Source organism: Natator depressus, chromosome 1 (assembly GCF_965152275.1).
Source record: "Natator depressus isolate rNatDep1 chromosome 1, rNatDep2.hap1, whole genome shotgun sequence".
In the NCBI taxonomy this organism is placed as follows: domain Eukaryota; kingdom Metazoa; phylum Chordata; order Testudines; family Cheloniidae; genus Natator; species Natator depressus.
This window is the reverse complement of record NC_134234.1, coordinates 68,142,609-68,161,028: the sequence shown is the minus strand read 5'-3', so window position 1 is coordinate 68,161,028 and position 18,420 is coordinate 68,142,609. Positions and strand designations below refer to the sequence as shown.

Below are 18,420 nucleotides of genomic sequence, written 5' to 3'. Positions count from 1 at the left end.
GCCCCACAAATCTGCGCATCCACCATCTCTGTGAGAAGCCTGGTTCCTGCGTAGCTCTGCACTATTGTGATGAGTATTGCGAACACACCGTGCCTGATCCTGCAGTATTTCCAGAGTCAGGAGAGGAGCCACATGGAAAACGCGCCATGGAAAGAAACACTTCCAGGCTGTTGTTGGAAGTCGCAAAGCAGCTGCAGAAAGTGGAGTGTTGGTTCTGGGCCCGAGTAACAAGTACTGACTGGTGGGATCATACAGTTATGCAGGTATGGGATGACAAGCAGTGGCTGCAGAACCTTCGGATGCACAAGGCCACATTCCTGGAACTGTGTGCAGAGCTCGCCCCAGCCCTCCGCTGAAGTAACAGCAAAATGAGAGTTGCACTGACGCTGAGGAAGCAAATGGCAATCACGGCATCGAAGCCTGAAGCAATGCCAGATTGCTACTGGTCAGTCGGGAATCAATTTGGAGTTTGGAAAGTGTTCAGGGCCATTAATCACATCCTGCTACGAAGGACTGTGACTCTGGGGTATGTGCAGGACATACTGGATGGTTTGCTGCACTGGGGGTCTCAAACTGCACTGGGGCGATAAATGGCATGCATATCACTATTCTGGCATCAGACCACCTTGCCACAGAGTATATCAACAGAAAGGGCTACTTTTCTATAGTATTGCAAGCACTGGAGGATCACCGAGGACATTTTACTGACATCAGTGCAGGATAGTCAGGGAAAGTGCATGACGCATGCATCTTTAAGAACAAAGGCCAGTACAAAAAGCTGCAAGCAGGGACTTTTTTTTCCAGACCAGAGGATTACTATTGGGGATGTTGAAATGCCAATAGTGAATGTGGGAAACCCAGCCTACCCCCTTACTCCTGTGGCTCATGAAGCTGTTCACTGGCCACCCTGACAGCAGCAAGGAATGCTTCAACCACAGACTCAGCAGGTGCACAATGACAGCTGAAAGTGCCTTTGGCTGCTTGAAAGGCCGCTGTCACTGTCTACTCATAATATTAGACCTCAGTGAAAAAAATCCCCATGGTTATAACTGCCAGCTGTGCATTTCAGAATCTCTCTGAAGCAAGGGGGGAGAACTTTCCAAGAGGGTGAAGGTGGAATGGCTGTCTGCTGATTTTGAGCAGCCAGACACCAGATATGGTGTCTGGCTGCTCAAAATAGCTATAAAAAGAGCTATTGGGATCAGGGAGTAAAGATCATTTTAATAAGGAGCCACAGTAATGTGTGTTACTGTTGTGTAGTGTGCCTGTTTTTTTTGTTTTTTGGGGTTTTTTTTGCACCCCAGTATGAATCTTGTACGGAGTGCTGTGCAAGTGGTAATATAACATTGCAAATGCCCCTATCACTATTAACTGTGAATGATGTCAGCCCCGGCCACCATATGTTGTGAACTAATAAATATGAATTAAGTTTCCATAAATAGAGTTTTATTCCAAACACATGCAAACAGACATTTATAACTGAATGAAACTTTATGAATACAGGGAAAAGAACTTTTGAAGAGGAAAGAACATTTCCATTTTGCAAACACATACACCAACTGTCTCTCTCAAAGGTTGGTGTATATGCGGCTGTGATGGTCCGTACTCTCCGTGGGGGTGGAGTGGTAGGGATAGTGCAACAGCCACAGATGCCACGTGGAATGTGGGGGGAGGAAGTGTACGGAAGTCCCAGAGTGCAGTTCTCTATGGGCTGCAGAGGGAGGCAATCATGGATTATTTTGAGCCTGAAGGTCAACAAGTCTCTCTGGCATGTCTGACTGATGCTTCAGAAGTGCTATCATCTCCTGCGTCACATCACTCTCCTTTTTCCATGCTTTTTTCCTGTCCGCACTATCCCTGTCCATTCTGTCCGCGAGCTTGATCCTCCAAGCCCTGTGCTCAGTACCCGCAGCACTAAAGGCTTGCAGGATCTCTTCGAACACATCATCCTGCGCCCTCTTCCTTATCTGGCTGAGTTACTCCACTGCTGTGGTTGGAAAGACCCTCAAGGCCACATTTCCAGCTGCAAAAAAATACAATGCACAGAGGTACTATTGTGAGTGTATTCACAAGATAAACTTGGTATACTGAACTCACTCCCCTTGATCCACACAAGCTATAAGCATGACATTCTCACGTCTGCTTGGAATTTATAGAGCACGGTGGTAGTCCCAGACACGGCAAATATGGTGCGGAGAGGGAGGGGGCGAGCTGGCATAGTAACGGGGAGGGGAGCTCACAGGCATGAGTATATGCAGGTAGGGTAACTAAACTGAATACTGGCACCATTTTCCACAGGCAGTGGTGACTTCAGCTGATATCTCATTCCTGAGAGTAACGGAGGCTGAAAGGGAGCTGCTCCTGCACATGTCTAGCTGCAGACCGGGTCCATAGGCTACTAGCCTGTGCGCTGCAATGATGCCTGCTGAGTGGTGTGGAAAAGTGTGGAAGAAATAAGGCAGCCATTCCCGGTAGTCTTCAATAGAGGATTGCAGAGTACCTCCAGGAAAGTTTCCTCGAGATCTCCATGGAGGATTCACAGGACATCTTCATACACATAACAAACTGTTCTGCAGGGTCCCCTCTGCCTAACTGTACAGGGGAATGAGAAGCAGATAGCAACTCTACCTCTATTGGTTATTTCACTACGTCTTGTAGCAAGATAACAATGAGTAAATGAACAGATGTGTCCCTGCAATATCAAATCAAACTGCAAAAAGAAAAGGAGTACTTGTGGCACCTTAGAGACTAACCAATTTATTTGAGCATAAGCTTTCGTGAGCTACAGCTCACTTCATCGGATGCATACTGTGGAAAGTGTAGAAGATCTTTTATACACACAAAGCATGAAAAAATACCTCCCCCACCCCACTCTCCTGCTGGCAAGAGCTTATCTAAAGTGATCACTCTCCTTACAATGTGTATGATAATCAAGTTGGGCCATTGATATGTGGACACAGTTGGCAACGGGCTTTGTTGCAAGGATAGGTTCCTGGGTTAGTGGTTCTGTTGTGTGGTATGTGGTTGCTGGTGAGTATTTGCTTCAGGTTGGGGGGCTGTCTGTAGGCAAGGACTGGCCTGTCTCCCAGGATTGGTGAGAGTGTTGGGTCATCCTTCAGGATAGGTTGTAGATCCTTAATAATGCGTTGGAGGGGTTTTAGTTGGGGGCTGAAGGTGACGGCTAGTGGCGTTCTGTTATTTTCTTTGTTAGGCCTGTCCTGTAGTAGGTGACTTCTGGGAACTCTTATGGCTCTATCAATCTGTTTCTTCACTTCCGCAGGTGGGTATTGTAGTTGTAAGAATGCTTGATAGAGATCTTGAAGGTGTTTGTCTCTGTCTGAGGGGTTGGAGCAAATGCGGTTGTATCGCAGAGCTTGGCTGTAGACGATGGATCGTGTGGTGTGGTCAGGGTGAAAGCTGGAGGCATGTAGGTAGGTCAGTAGGTTTCCGGTATAGAGTGGTGTTTATGTGACCATCGTTTATTAGCACTGTAGTGTCCAGGAAGTGGATCTCTTGTGTGGACTGGACCAGGCTGAGGTTGATGGTGGGATGGAAATTGTTGAAATCATGGTGGAATTCCTCAAGGGCTTCTTTTCCATGGGTCCAGATGATGAAGATGTCATCAATATAGCGCAAGTAAAGTAGGGGCGTTAGGGGACGAGAGCTGAGGAAGCGTTGTTCTAAGTCAGCCATAAAAATGTTGGAATACTGTGGGGCCATGCGGATACCCATAGCAGTGCCGCTGATTTGAAGGTATACATTGTCCCCAAATGTAAAATAGTTATGGGTAAGGACAAAGTCACAAAGTTCAGCCACCAGGTTAGCCGTAACATTATCAGGGATAGCTTGTTCCTCCCCCTTCATCAGGCTCTCCCATACTGTACTGTATGGACTTGTTCGACTGCTCTGGAGTCAAAAAGAGGTCCTGGCTCACTGAGTCATTGGATCCCGGGTTGCCTGTCCCCCATTCTCCTCCTCCTCTTCCTTGTCCAACACCTCGTCCTCAGGATTCACTCTGGTAGCCTGTGATTGTGACTCCTCCCAAGTACACATGGGGCCCTTGTAGATGGTGATGGGGTCACTGCCAAGGATGGTATGAAACTCTTTGTCAAAGTGGCATGTCTGTAGTTCCACATCAGAGCAACTTGACTTCTAGTACACCTGCCACAGAGTCCTTGACTTTCACATGGCACTGCTGCATGTCCCTGTTGTAGATCTTCGCTCCCATGCCCCAAGCGATTTGCTCATAGATATTGACATTTCTATGGTTGGATCAGAGCTATGTCTGCACAGCCTCTTTTCCCTATAGACCCAGGAGATCCATCACCTCTGGTGTACTCCAGGCAGGAACATGTCTGCAGTGTAGAGCCAGCATGGTCAGCCATGCAGTTGATATGTGAGCTCTCCATGCTGAGCAAACAGGAAACGGAATTTCAAAAATTCATGGGGCTTTAAAAGGAGAAGGGCATGTACCTGTATATCTGGCAGTGGAGCTCAAAATAGTGACCAGACCATGGAGTGGGGGGGCATTGTGGGACACTTCCTGGAAATCACTGAAGTTGATGTAATTGTGTGTCTAGACTGACACTGCATCACCCTATGTCAACCTAAGCACTACACCCCTCATGCAGTTGGAGTTGGTCATGTGAGGAAGGCAGAATATTATAACAACTTATGAAAAATTCCATTTTTTCAACTCCATATAAACAGCACCCTGTACGGTATCTGTGACATGTATCTCAGAAACACATAGGATATAAATGTAAGAAACACTTACCACATTAATGATCTCTGACTTTTTTTTTTTTAAGTCTTTAATTACATTTAGCATTTTTAAATCTAGTGCTGGAGGCAGCCATCTTGCTGAAAACAGATGGCATTTATGACCCACACAGTATAAAAATCCTATTAAACAGTTACTTTAAACCAGTCTCTAACCTGCTTTATCAATGGTTTTAACAGTTGGAAGAAAAACTAGACATACACAATATTTTTATATTATTAAGCAATTATTAAAGCAGGTGAAACTAGTTTACTGTCTCTTCTATTGTCACAAATGCTACCCCATTGTCACAAATGACACCGCTTTCCAGCAAGACGTCTGCCTCCAGCACTAAAACACAAAATGTCAATTGCAATTACATACTTAAAAATATCTTTCATGGTTTGTTGATAGCGAAAAACATTTCTAACCTTATGAACTTATAGACCATCGGACTGAGCAAAATAGATGCAGGTTTTTTTAAGGACTGTTTGTATATACTATCAATTTTTCTCAGTGAAGTGTTCTGAAAGTTCACATAACTAATAACACTTCTGTCATAAATATAAAGGGAAGGGTAAACACCTTTAAAATCCCTCCTGGCCAGAGGAAAAACCCTTTCACCTGTAAAGGGTTAACAAGCTAGGATAACCTCACTGGCACCTGACCAAAATGACCAATGAGGAGACAAGATACTTTCAAACTTGGAGGGGGGGAGATGTCTGTGTGATGTTTTTGCCGGGAACAGAAAAGGAATGGAGCCTTAGAACTTAAGTAAGTAATCTAGCTAGATATGTGTTAGATTCTGTTTTGTTTAAATGGCTGATAAAATAAACTGTGCTGAATGGAATGTATATTCCTGTTTTTGTGTCTTTTTGTAACTTAAGGTTTTGCCTAGAGGGATTCTCTATGTTTTGAGTCTGATTACCCCGTAAGGTATTTACCATCCTGATTTTACAGAGGTGATTCTTTTACTTTTTCTTCAATTAAAATTATTCTTTTAAGAACCTGATTGCTTTTTCATTATTCTTGAGATCCAGTGGTTTGGGTCTGTGTTCCCCTATGCAAATTGGTGAGGATTTTTATCAAGCCTTCCCCAGGAAAGGGGGTGTAGGGTTAGGGGAGGGCAAAAGGGCAAAAGATAAAATAGTTTGTACCTTGGGGAAGTTTTAACCTAAGCTGGTAAAAATAAGCTTAGGGGGTTTTCATGCAGGTCCCCACATCTGTACCCTAGAGTTCAGAGTGGGGAAGGAATCTTGACAACTTCTCACCAAGTAACTGTGATATAGATTTGAAAATATTGTTTTGAATTTAAATGGATAGTTCTGAGCCTCCTGCCAGCGGCCCCCATCTTACAAAACAAGAGACATTATTTGTGACCCAGACAGCATGGGGTTCCAGGATGAGAATTAACAGGAGTTTCCCTCTTTTATTACCAGTTAAAATAGCAGAAGCAGTACTTCACTGCATGGTTTAAACACGAAACAGTAAGCATATTCTTTTGATGATAAACTAATATTAATCCAGAAGGAAAATAGTCTTAAAATGTCTTGCTTTGAGCTCTTAAAATGTGGTATAAAATTGCCGTTGATTATAACAGTTAAGTTACTTCAACTTGCAAACTGCTGCATTTATTTTAAAATTCAAGAGAGAAAAATATTACTGTAATGAGCCTACCACACAAATGTTACAATTTTTTGTTTTGTAAGAGTTTCTACTCAGTTGCAATATACAGCCTGATTAATTGTATCCTCCATGAGTTAGGTATTCCATGAAAATAAACCAATCTCAACAGAGAGTAAAATACAGAAATCTATACAACCTTTTATAGAAACTGAAGGAAAATTCACTATCTCATAGTTTTTAGTCTACATGTCAAATACTGATATTTAAGGTTCCATTTAGATCCTCAGCCTTACCAGTTCACGATAGACACCTTCATTTTTCCCCTCAGGTTTTGTTATCTTTTCTTTCTGGAACACTTCCCTGTTTCGATTCCCTCCAGCACTCACATTAAGATTGCTTCTAGTACTGCCACCGCCTCCTCCAAATGTCTTGGTCTTTAGATAAGAAGGGAAAAAACCTTCAGTAAACAACACAATTAGGAAAATAACCTTTAAGATGCTACAGAAAAATGCAGTAAATCTCAGGTACCTAAATGTTTATCGTTATCCTTTATATAGACAAATAAAATGTTAATTTCCATAAAATAACAGAGTAATTTACTAGCTAGAATTTCCCTTCTCCCCTATGTCCAGGCGAGGCTGTAAAAACAGTGATATAATTTTAAGTTTTATGAGTTACTCTGAGGCAAATCATAAAAATAAAATCAAATGGAAAAGTGTAAGGAAGGATATAAAATAACCCAAGGATTAACCATGTTAAGTTCCATACAATTCAACATTACCGAACACAATGAATCAAAGTTTTTTGGGAGTTGGAAATAGTGGTTGAATTTAATACCATTACCTTAATCTCAGCATCAAAATAGCTTCAATACAAGCCGCCTAGTAAGCAAGTTTTGCTTACTCAAATTGTACTGTCTGCATAAAGCAAAACTGAATTATAAAATTCATGCATATTTTAGCAGACTTGGTTAGGTCAAAATTAGATCCACAAGAAAATATTCTGTGGTCAATCTACATCATATTATCTCTTTAAAAAAGGGAGAACACACCTCATATTTCCAAAGACTCATTGCCTTAGATTTTTTATTTTTCTAAATATTTGGTAGACAAAGGAACTTAAGAAAACAGACACCATAATGTGACTCACATTAAGGAAATAAATACTTGAAAAAACTAAAATAATGAAGTACAGTAAGTAAAATACTGTAGCAAATGTATATTCTAACCTCCTTGCTCTTTGCTACTTCTGCAATAGCAGCTGTTCTCTGTTTTTCAAATTCATCATTGTCTCCAACAGGCTTAGCAGTGCTCATCATTTGCAGAGTCTTTCTCTGATCAAGTTCCCTGCTGTCCAGTTGCACAGAAGACACACATTTCTGTAACACAAAAGCAGTATTACAGAAATTTACTCTCTCCTTTCTATTTTCAGTTACAGAACAAAATATTCATATTTCATTAGAGTATTAACTTTTGAAAAGAGTTAATCACAAAAAATATATAGTTAGGACAACTAAACATCTTGGTTTACAACATATGTCTGGTCCATGGGAGAAAGTGGCCTTCAAACTTTCACCTCTAGTAAAGGAGGAGGGGATCAAAATTTTGGCACACAGTCTAACCCTCCAAAGATGGAAGATCCAGTTGCCAGGGAAATGTGGCAAGAAAAATTATAAGGGGAAGTTTTCAAAAGCCAAAGTTAAAATTTTTGAACTTGGCTCGCAGGCGCTAGCCATAAATTCATTAGGTAAACCCCTAAATAAAAATGATCATCAGAGGTATTAAAGCAAATCCCATTGTCTTCTGTGTGAGTTGGGGATGCACAACACCTCTAAAATCTATTAAGTGTTTAACTTTAGGCATCCCTAAAGTTGTATATTTTGGCTCACATACACACCAGATATCTGATAGTGGAGCAGCATTTTGTATTTGCCAACCACTTAGAGTTATCGGGTCTCAAAGATAACTAGTCTTGAACAATTCTCTGGATGATGGGTTGATCAAGTTCAGTACTTTGGCAGGTATCCAAGGATCCACCAGTATCATCACATGATTGATTGCAGGCGTTATTAGGGATCTTAATAAATAACCTGAAGTCCAAGCCTGCTCCTGTGAAATATCTGGAATTCACAAAGACACAACTAGATACTATTTATTTTATTTTTAGGGGTCCAAGATATTGTGGTCTGAACAGAAACAATTAAGCAGTCAGCCAGAGACATGGCTACAGGGCAAACTGTGCCTCAGACCCCTTTTTAGTCCCCCTCAAATGCATCTCTTAGGTGACAGACCGGGCCTTCTGCACCTAATTCTGGGCGGAACCTCACGTTTGACCACTTACAGACTAGATCTCTAGGCTGAAGTCCCACTGGCTCATAACTATGTTAACAACTCAATTTTGGCTCCTGTAAGAGTTTCCATTTGGGAGCCAGTGAAAGCGTATATTAACAGTGACACAAAGCAGTGTCTTCAAAACTAAGCATTATATGTTCATTCCTCAAAGGCATAAAGCATTTTCCTAAATGAGTTAATAGAATGAAAGATCTGATGTGCTCTTCCTTCTAAAAATTTAGCCTATCAGTAGCTCTGGGAGGTGCAGATTACTCACATCAGTGAACCTGTCCCGCTCACAGCGTACTCCCCCTACCTCTGCCAATCTGGGTGTCAGCTTCCATGTGCTCACAACCCATTCTCACACTCCTCTTTCCCAAGGACAGCATTTTTTCTTAAATTTAGGATTCCCTTTGATCTTAGGCTCAGCCTAAGAGTAGACCATCCAAGCCTGGATGAGTCAGTTGGGGTATTCCCCAATAAAAAGCTTTTCCTTGGTTTCCTCCAGGACTCTCATGTGTGTCATTGTTTCATTTTCCATTGGTTTCTCCCTTAACGGTTTCTTTTAATTTAACTCTTGGCAGTTAGGCAGGTTAATATCAGAGATAACTGCAGGGCATATGATAGTCATAAAAATAATACACAATTCCCTCATTGTCCACAGCCAGTATTATCTTGGACAATGTATTGAATGTTAGCCTTGATATCTGCTATGGTGTCTATGGCAAAATGTTTCAGTTACTTATAAAGGATTAGAGCCTGACACCCCTGACTTCAATCTACCAAGGTCAAATATACTGAAAAGTAATCTCTCTTTCCCACATATTTTCAATAGCCATTAGATTGCATTTTAAGTTATTTTCAGGGTGTTTTGGGATTTTATTATTTTTTTTAATTGTAAAGGGACAATTTTGATCATGACTTGAAATCTATGAGGTGTTGGAATCAGCAATGTTCCGAATTATCTAAAGAATCAATTTGCCATAGTGGTAAGCATTTAACTAACATTTTGAAAACACGTAAAAAAGTATGTTATATTGAAACATCAAAAAGAATGTATTAAAATAAAGACTTCACATTTCCTATTAGTTAGGCAAATAGTCACTCTATCCATTCTAACAATAGAACTTCTAGTCACTATGATTTTAAAATTATTTTACAAAATATTAATCCTGATTACATCTATACCAAGGTCAAAAGTTAAAAAAAAAAAAAAAAAAAGACTACTATACCTGCCCAAATGGCACAAAAGGGGGTGGTCCACCTTCTGTTCCAATGTTACTTCTATTGTGTTTTGATAAACTCTGTAAAATTTAAAAAAACAGCTTTTCATTAACAAGTTGCAAATGAAAACATGGCAAGGTTATCTGACAAACGTCTCAGTATTTTAGGAAGTCAATGGAAGTAGCAAGATAAAAAATTCCTGAACATTATAAAAATGTTTCCTTTATGCCTTTTATCAAACCTTTATGCCTTTTATCAACCTCAAACAGGAAAAGCCCTTTAATATCAATATCACTTAGATAAGGTAAATTTTTTCAAAAGCAAAGTCCTTCACAACATAAGAATTAGCTAGTCATTCAGTAGCAACCTATGCACTGTATCCTAAAACAGAGAGATGAAGCTAGAATATGAAAAGAGTGGCAGCTGATATACCTCACTGCTAACCCTCTGATGTAGATTTCTGAAACCACAATCATACCAGATGTGTAACTTACCACCTCTTCACCCCCAAGTTCAACACCAACCCACACCTAATTTCAGGAAAAGGAAAGACTCTAGTGAGAAATACAAATTGACATTAACGCAGCTTCCAAGCTGTGCATACATTATCTGATCTTCAGCATACCATATAAAAAGAAAAAGTTGTCTAACTGAATAGGGAACGCTTGCTGGAAAGGGTATTTATTTTACTGCACCACGTAGCAGTACAGGGTGTTTAGTAACTGAAAAATTACATTCTTGATAACTATTTTCTGTACATTAGCTATAAAAATAAATTAATATAAATTGAGTAGTTTGTAGATTTTTTAGGGTAAACACCAAATGTTAATGAAATAATATGAAATGATGTAATCTGAAGTGAACAGTCAATTATTTCACTTTCATTAATTCAAAAAAATTATTTAGAAATCAGTACTATAATCACTACTATACTACCTTGATCTAATTTAGATTGCTGAGTTTTGTGTGGGGTTCTAGGTGGTTTTGGTGTCCTGTCATATGCAGGAGGTCAGACTACATGATCTGGTGGTCCCTTCTGGCCTCAAACTGTATGACTCTATATTTCTAACACTTACATTAAGAATTTACTACTATAATTATTCATTTAGTTCTGACAAAAATGTACAATGTACAAAAGGGGCTTGTCTGTGCAGAGCTCATTGAAGGATCAGGGCCTATTCTGTTCTGCATCTCTCCTGTTGATGCTATTCCATTTTGTATAAATATTTAAATATTCACTCGGCCAAAGATAGAGAGTGAGAACAACTCTATAGCCTGATGATTAAGACACTGAGCTAGGCGGAAGAGGGTGTGGATTCAAATCCCTTCTCTGAATCAGACAGAGAGAAGATTAGTTTTGGGTCAACCAAAACTGCATTTTTCAGAGAATTGACTACTTGTTTGAAAAATTTCACCTAGCTCTAATAGCTATGCCAGCAGAAAGTCATAGTGTAGACCTAGCCTCATCATATAAATTTAGAGTAATAACTTCTCTGTATTTCAGTTTGCCCATCATTAAAATGCAAATACTATCTGCCTGTTTGAGTTTGTGAATTAATATGTATAAAGTGCTTTGAGATCCTTGAGTGGAAGACATTACTGTGCGCAAAGTAATAAGGCTAGTCTACACTGAAACTTACATCAGCACAGCTATATCTCTCAAGGGTTTGAAAAATCCACAGTTTTGAGAGATACAGCTATGTTGACCTAACCCTTGTTGTAGACAGCATTAGGTTGATGGAAGAATTCTTCCACTGACTAGCTACCCCCGCCTTTCAGGGAGGTGGATTACCTCCAGCGATCGGGAAATCCTATAGTCACTGTAGTGAGTGTCTACGCTGAAGCGCTGTAGCATTTTAAGTGTAGACATAGCCTTATACAGTCCCACCTTCTCCCTACTTCCAAATAAATTACAGCAGAGGCTTGACTATACTCAGCTGCAAACTTAGCAGAAACAAGAAAGCTCTAGAAAAGGGGCAAATGTATATTTCAGGAAAAGAACTGTTTTCATAAAATGAGAGATTTAAAAGACTACTTAGTTTAAAAAGGACACACATGAGAAGAAATAATAGACATATACCAATAAACAGTAGCTATATAGGTGTTTACACTATGCTCTCATCAACATAATATCGAACACAAATGGACATTCCTATATGCCCTTACCAAGAACACAAAAATAATAAGGCTTTGAAAGCCATAAGACTAGTATAATTTAAAACAGTAAAAAGAAAATTACACAGTATCTTGCATAAAAAGTGATTTATATGGGGCCTTTCATGAGCGTTTAAAAATTACTATCTATATAAAATATTTAATTTCATCCTCAGAGCAATTCAGCCACTTCTGGGGTGAATTGCAACAGTAGTTTTAATAGTGCTAACAATACTACAAAATATCAAGGAATAGGAATTATTCCCCTTCATAATTTCCCCCTTCTTCTTATGGGCCTGCTTCAGGAAAGCATTCCTATTCATGAAAGCACTAGAGAACATGCTAAATGTTAAGCACTTATTTCAGTGCTTTAATAAATCAGGGCCATAAGGAGTGTCTGTAAAAAAAACTGATCCAAGATGTATCACTGAAGTAAATAAGCTTAGTGAGATTCACAAAAGGATTATTCATTTATAGGAATAAAAATAGTTCATGTGGTTACATTGGCTAAGATACAATTACAAGGACTATAAATACTATAATTACTTCTGATTAAGATGATCTTCTGGGAACAAAAGAAATACCACTCCAATGGTAAATAACTTCACAATTAAGTAAAATATAGGACTTTGACTCTCTCATCTGAGGCATGCGATATTGGCTATTGCAATAGGCAGAATATTAGAAGAAACAGATCTGCTCCATTATGGAACTTACTTTGGAAATTGATGAAACTCCCTCCTGCATATATGGAATATCAAACTGACAACACACACAATTATTTTAAAAACAAAATTGCTGACCTGTAACTGGAGATTCTTTGGGATGTGTGGTCCCCATCTGTATTCCACTGAGGGGTTTTGCACATGCGCCATGCATCAGGAGCCAGAGCTTTTGAAAGTAGTACTGTTCGGAGGTAGGTAAATGTATGGCTTGATTGAGGTGGAACGGGGAAATCACCCTGGGTAGAAACTTGGGGTGAAGGCATAGAGAGACCTGGTCTTTACGGAAAGTCGTGAAGAGTGGGTTAGCCACCATGGCTCCCAGTTTGCCAGTCCTCCTAGACAATGTAATGGTGATGAGGAAAGCAACATTCATAAAAAAGAGAGATAGAGAGAAGGAGACCATAGGTTCGAAGGTGGTGGTCATCAATGAGGTGAAGACGAGGTTAAGGTCCCATTAGGGGACAATAGGCTGAATGGGGCGGGGGGGAATTTTCAAAAAAGGCCCTTCCAGGACCATACAGGTAGGGGGTGGGCAAAAATGGACTGGCCATCCACCAGTGGGTGAAAAGTTCTAATGGCAGCTGAATGCACCTTGATGGAATTGAGAGCCAGCCTTGAGTCCTTCAGAAAGAGTAAATACTCCAAGAGTATTGGGATGCCACTCTGGAGACCAGGCCCCGTCATGTAGCCCAGGAAATGAAATGCGTCCATTTGACTCAATACAGGCATCTTGTGGAATCTTTCCTGCTACTTGAAAGGACAGAGAGCACTCCTGAGCTAGTGGCGGTGTCCATCCAAAAACCAAGCCATCAGTTGAACAGTGTGCAGGTTGGAAGTCTGAATATGCTATTGTGTTGAGTCAGTAGCTCCGGGAATGCCCGAAGTGAGAGTGAAGGGTGCTTTGAAATGCAGAGGAGAAGCAGGAGGCACAACTGCCGAGGCCAGAAAAGGGAGATCAGAATGGTTGTTGCTTTCTCTCATTTGATTTTATGGATTATTCATGCTAGGAGGGTAAGGCGAGGAAGGCAGAGTTCATGCTGTCTGACCAATCAATGACTAGGGCATCCCCCTGTGATTGGGCTCCAGTTCCTCCCTTTGAACAATCCTGGCTATATTTGGTGGTGTTGTGGGATTTGAAAAGATCACTTGCTGGGGTTCCCATCAGCCAAAGATGTCCGCGATTACAGAGTCATGCAATTCTCATTTGTGGTTGGTTGCAAAGTTTCTGTGAGAGCATCAGCAATCACATTCTGGGTGCCAGTCAGTTAGGTTGCTGTCAAAACAATTTTGTGCACAACGCACCATTACCACAGGCATATAGCTTCTGTATTCAGAGCTCGGGATTTCGTTTCCCCCTTGCTTGTTTATACAGAAGACTGCAGTAGTGTTGTCTGATATGGCAAGTACATATCAGTCCTGGATGTTTGGCAAAAATGCCTGGCAAACTTTGCATACTGCCCGGAGTTCCAATATGTTTATGTGCATCCGGAACTCCTATGTTGTTCAGGTGCCTTGTGTCATGCGGTCACCCATGAGGGACGCATCCATTATGATAGTCATGGTGGTTGCAGATGGGAGGAAGGTCATTCCCGAATAGACTCATACTGGGTTCATCCACCATTGTAATGAGGAGAGAATTCTGGTGGCATGCATACCAGAGTGTGAATAGGTTGATGCACGGAGGAGTAGATCCTTTGTAGCCAGAGTTGAAGGTGGTGCAAATAAAGGTGAGCGAAGGGCGTGACGTATGTGCAGGCCATCATATGTCCCAAGAAAGCGAGGCATCTTTCCCATGGTAGATAAGTTTATGTGGAAGTCTCATCTATGCAAGCTCCTATGAACTCCAGGGATTGTGTTATGGCATAAAGTTGATTATTCGATGTTGACACCGGGCCCCAGAGAGAAGAGTAGTAGAAGCAGTTGGGACATCAATTCCTGTGCCTCTTCTTTGACTGTGATGCTATGAGCCAGTCATCCAGATAGCGAAAAATGAGGATCCTCTGACGCCTGAGATAAGCTGCCACCACTGAGAAAACTTTTGTGAACACTCGTGGGGCAGTGGTAAGTCAAACAGTAGAACCCTGTACTGAAAAAGCTGAGGTCCCACCTTGAACCTCAGGAACCTTCTGTTTGTCAGGTGTATATCAATATGGAAGTAGGCATCCTGCATATCGAAAGCCGTAAACCATATGCCTTTTTCTAGGGAGGGAATGATTGTTGCAAGTGTGACCATGCAGAATCTTGGTTTGGAAATCGAACAGATGAGGCATCAAAGATCCAATATCAGTGCCCATCCTCCACTTGGGGGGAGGGAGGGGAGAGAGACTAGGAAGTAGCTCAAGTAGAACCCTGTTCTCTGAAAGGGAACTGGGATTAGTTCCAGAGTTCCCCTCCGCAACAGGGAGTCATCCTCTAGTTGGAGGAAGTCATTGCGTGCGTGTTGCACGCATTTGGACCAAGGAAGAGGGCAATATGGGGGCATCGCTGTAAACTCTATGACGTAGCCACCCTAGATAATATCTAGGACCCACTTGTCCATTGTTATGGCTTTCCATGCTGGCAGAAAGTGTTTGAGGCAGTCTCCAAAAGAGGGTCGGAAGGATGGGCATTGGTGTATGGACAGTACTAAGGATATTTTTGTAAAATTTTGGAAAGTGGGTCACAAGGCTGATAGGAGAGTAGAAGCTCCGACTTGGACCATGTGGCAGAGAAAAGGAACTGGAGAAACCGGTGGCTCGCTGCATTCTTTATCGCCTCGGGCAAAACCACAAGGCGGTACATGTGTGGTTTTACATGAACTATTTCCAAAAGCTCCGGCTCCAGGCACATGGTGCACGTGCATAACCCCTCCGTTGAATACAACATGGACATCACTCAAAAAAACCCAGTATCTGCATCTGTTCCTAAAAGAGCTACTACAACTTTTCGTTTTTCAAAAAAATTTCAAAATGTTTAATTGGAGCTCCTTCACCCTACCAGATGTGCTTGGATTATTCCACTGAGATTAGTAATTATAAAGGAACACTCCAATACATTCATACAACAAAAGGAGAGGCTCATATCTGTTCAGTAGTTTGCATGTCACCTACCCATCATACAGTCCGTCCCCCCCACTTCTTTGTTATTAAGAATTTCTCTATGTGTGTCTATATTATGTAATATATACAGACCCATCAAATGTTGTCACTCATCACCTAAAGCAGAATTTACTAGCATCCATATGGACCATCCTCCAGCTGCAGCGGCACAGGAGCCAGCAAACAGAGCTGTAAACAGGGGAGTTTGAGTGGGAGTTCTGTTGGAGGAGAAGGTATTTCTATTTGGTTTTGTATTGGTAGTATTTGTATGTGGAGAGGCTTGTTGGGGCTTTGTGCTGGGAGAGAAGCTGAGCCCTGATTAGGGGGCGGGGCTTCTCTGACTAGGGGTCCTATAAAGTTATCCAGCCAGTCAGGCAGTGGCACAGACAGCTGCAGTGGCACAGGAGCCAGCAAACAGAGCTGGAAACAGGGGAGTTTGAGGGGGAGTTTGTATTGTGGTACTTGTTTGGGATTTGGTTTTGCTGTGGGTGGTGGTGTTTTGGTGTGGTTTGTGCTTCCCAGATTAACAGGATTTAGGTGGGAAGGCTATGACAGATACAGAGGCAGAAGTGGGACACACCCATGTAGTGGAAGACACAATGAAGATGACTGGATGTGGAAGCTGCAGTATGTACATGATCCTGGAGGGGATACTTGGTAAGAGTTTTGTCTGCATGAAATGCTGTCTGATAGAGCTGATGGAGGAAAAGATCCGAGGTTTGGAGATGCAGGTGGAAAGTCTGGTTGAGTTTAGGAAGGAGTTTGAGCAGATTATGGAGCAAAGACATGAGGTATCTGAAGGGAAAAGCTCAGACTTGCAGATGGAAGCAGGGCTAAGGAATTCTGAGGGGAGACTGGGTGAGGAAAGTGGTCAGTAGAAGCATGTGACTAAAAGAACCAGGCAGAGGAAAAGATGGCTAGTGAAAGAGAAATAGAGCTCAAGAACAGGTTTGCAGAGTTGGAAAATGAAGAAGGGGCTCAGCAGGTAGTTGCTGAAGGTAGAAGGTCAAGGAAGAAGAGAAGAGCGACTAGTCCTATAGGAAAAGGGAAAGAGTCAATGGAGACTACACCAAATATGAGCCCCAGGAGGATACAGGATGGGTTGAAGAGGATTACAAGGGAGAATAGGAATGGAAAGAACTTGCAGCCAGAGGGAACAGGGGATAGAGTGGAGAATAGCACTGTCACCAGGAAAAGGCAGGTCTATGTGATCAGGGACTCTTTACTGAGAAGAATAGACAGGCCTGTAACCAGAGCTGATCCAGAGAATAGAAGGGTGTGTTGTCTTCCGGGTGCTAAGAGACGGGATATAGACCTGAGGTTGAAAAGGATCCTAAAGGGAGCAGGAAAGAATCCCCTAATTATCCTTCATGTGGGAACAAATGATATGGCTAGATTCTCGCTGGAAAGTATTAAGGGACACTATGCTAGGCTGGGGAAGACGCTTAAGGAAATTGAGGCTCAGGTGATCTTTAGTGGGATTCTGCCTGTTCCTAGAGAAGGGCAACAAAGGTGTGACAAGATTATGACTATCAACAGATGGCTTAAGCAGTGGTGTGATAAGGAGAGCTTTGGGATGTATGGCCACTGGCAGGCATTCATGGACAGAGGACAGTTGTCTCGGGATGGACTTCATCTGAGTAGGGAAGGAAATAGACTTCTAGGATGGAGGCTGGCACAACTGATTAAGAGAGCTTTAAAGTAGGAATCTGGGGGAGATGTCCAGGTAATCTCCACGCCAGATTTTAGCATTGAGAGGAAAGAAAACGAAGTAAGAAAGGATACAGCCATGGGTAGGAGAATGTATATAAAGAGGAAGGGCAGTGTGGATAACAGTCTAATAGGTTATCCTGGCTGTAGAATGACCGTGCCTAATAGGGTACAGAATGTGAGCGAGGCCAAACAGCAAAAATTAAGATGTTTGTACACCAATGCAAGGACCCTAGGTAACAAAATGGAGGAACTAGAGCTACTGGTGCAGGAAGTGAAACCAGATATGATAGGGATAACAGAAACATGGTGGAATAGTAGTCATGACTGGACTACAGGTATTGAAGGGTATGTGCTGTTTAGGAAAGACCGAAATAAAGGTAAAGGTGGTGGAGTAGCATTGTATATAAAGGATGAGGTAGAATGTAAAGAAATAAGAAGTGATGGAATGGATAAGACAGAGTCCGTCTGGGCAAAAATTACATTGGGGAAGAAAACTATTAAAGCCGCCCCTGCGATAGTGCTTGGGGTGTGCTATAGACAGCCGGGATCTAATTTGGATATGGATGGAGCCCTTTTTAATGTTTTTAATAAAGTAAATACTAATGGAAACTGCGTGATCATGGGAGACTTTAACTTCCCAGATATAGACTGGAGGACGAGTGCTAGTAATAATAATAGGGCTCCGATTTTCCGAGATGTGATAGCTGATGGATTCCTTCATCAAGTAGTTGCTGAACCGACTAGAGGGGATGCCATTTTAGATTTGGTTTTGGTGAGTAGTGAGGAACTCATAGAAGAAATGGTTGTAG

At 41.6% G+C, this 18,420-nt stretch overlaps 1 protein-coding gene across 1 annotated transcript in view; it reads right to left on the bottom strand.

Annotated features, from left to right (window-relative positions):
* The window catches only part of TDRD3 (tudor domain containing 3), a 302,953-nt gene that overhangs the window by 85,333 nt on the left and 199,200 nt on the right, over window positions 1-18,420 (bottom strand). Inside the window, exons 6-8 of the mRNA XM_074961727.1 lie at window positions 9,951-10,022; window positions 7,617-7,766; window positions 6,682-6,822 (exon numbers count right to left, since the gene is read on the bottom strand). Coding sequence (XP_074817828.1) covers window positions 6,682-6,822; window positions 7,617-7,766; window positions 9,951-10,022 — 363 coding nt within the window. The remainder of the gene's footprint in view (window positions 1-6,681; window positions 6,823-7,616; window positions 7,767-9,950; window positions 10,023-18,420) is intronic.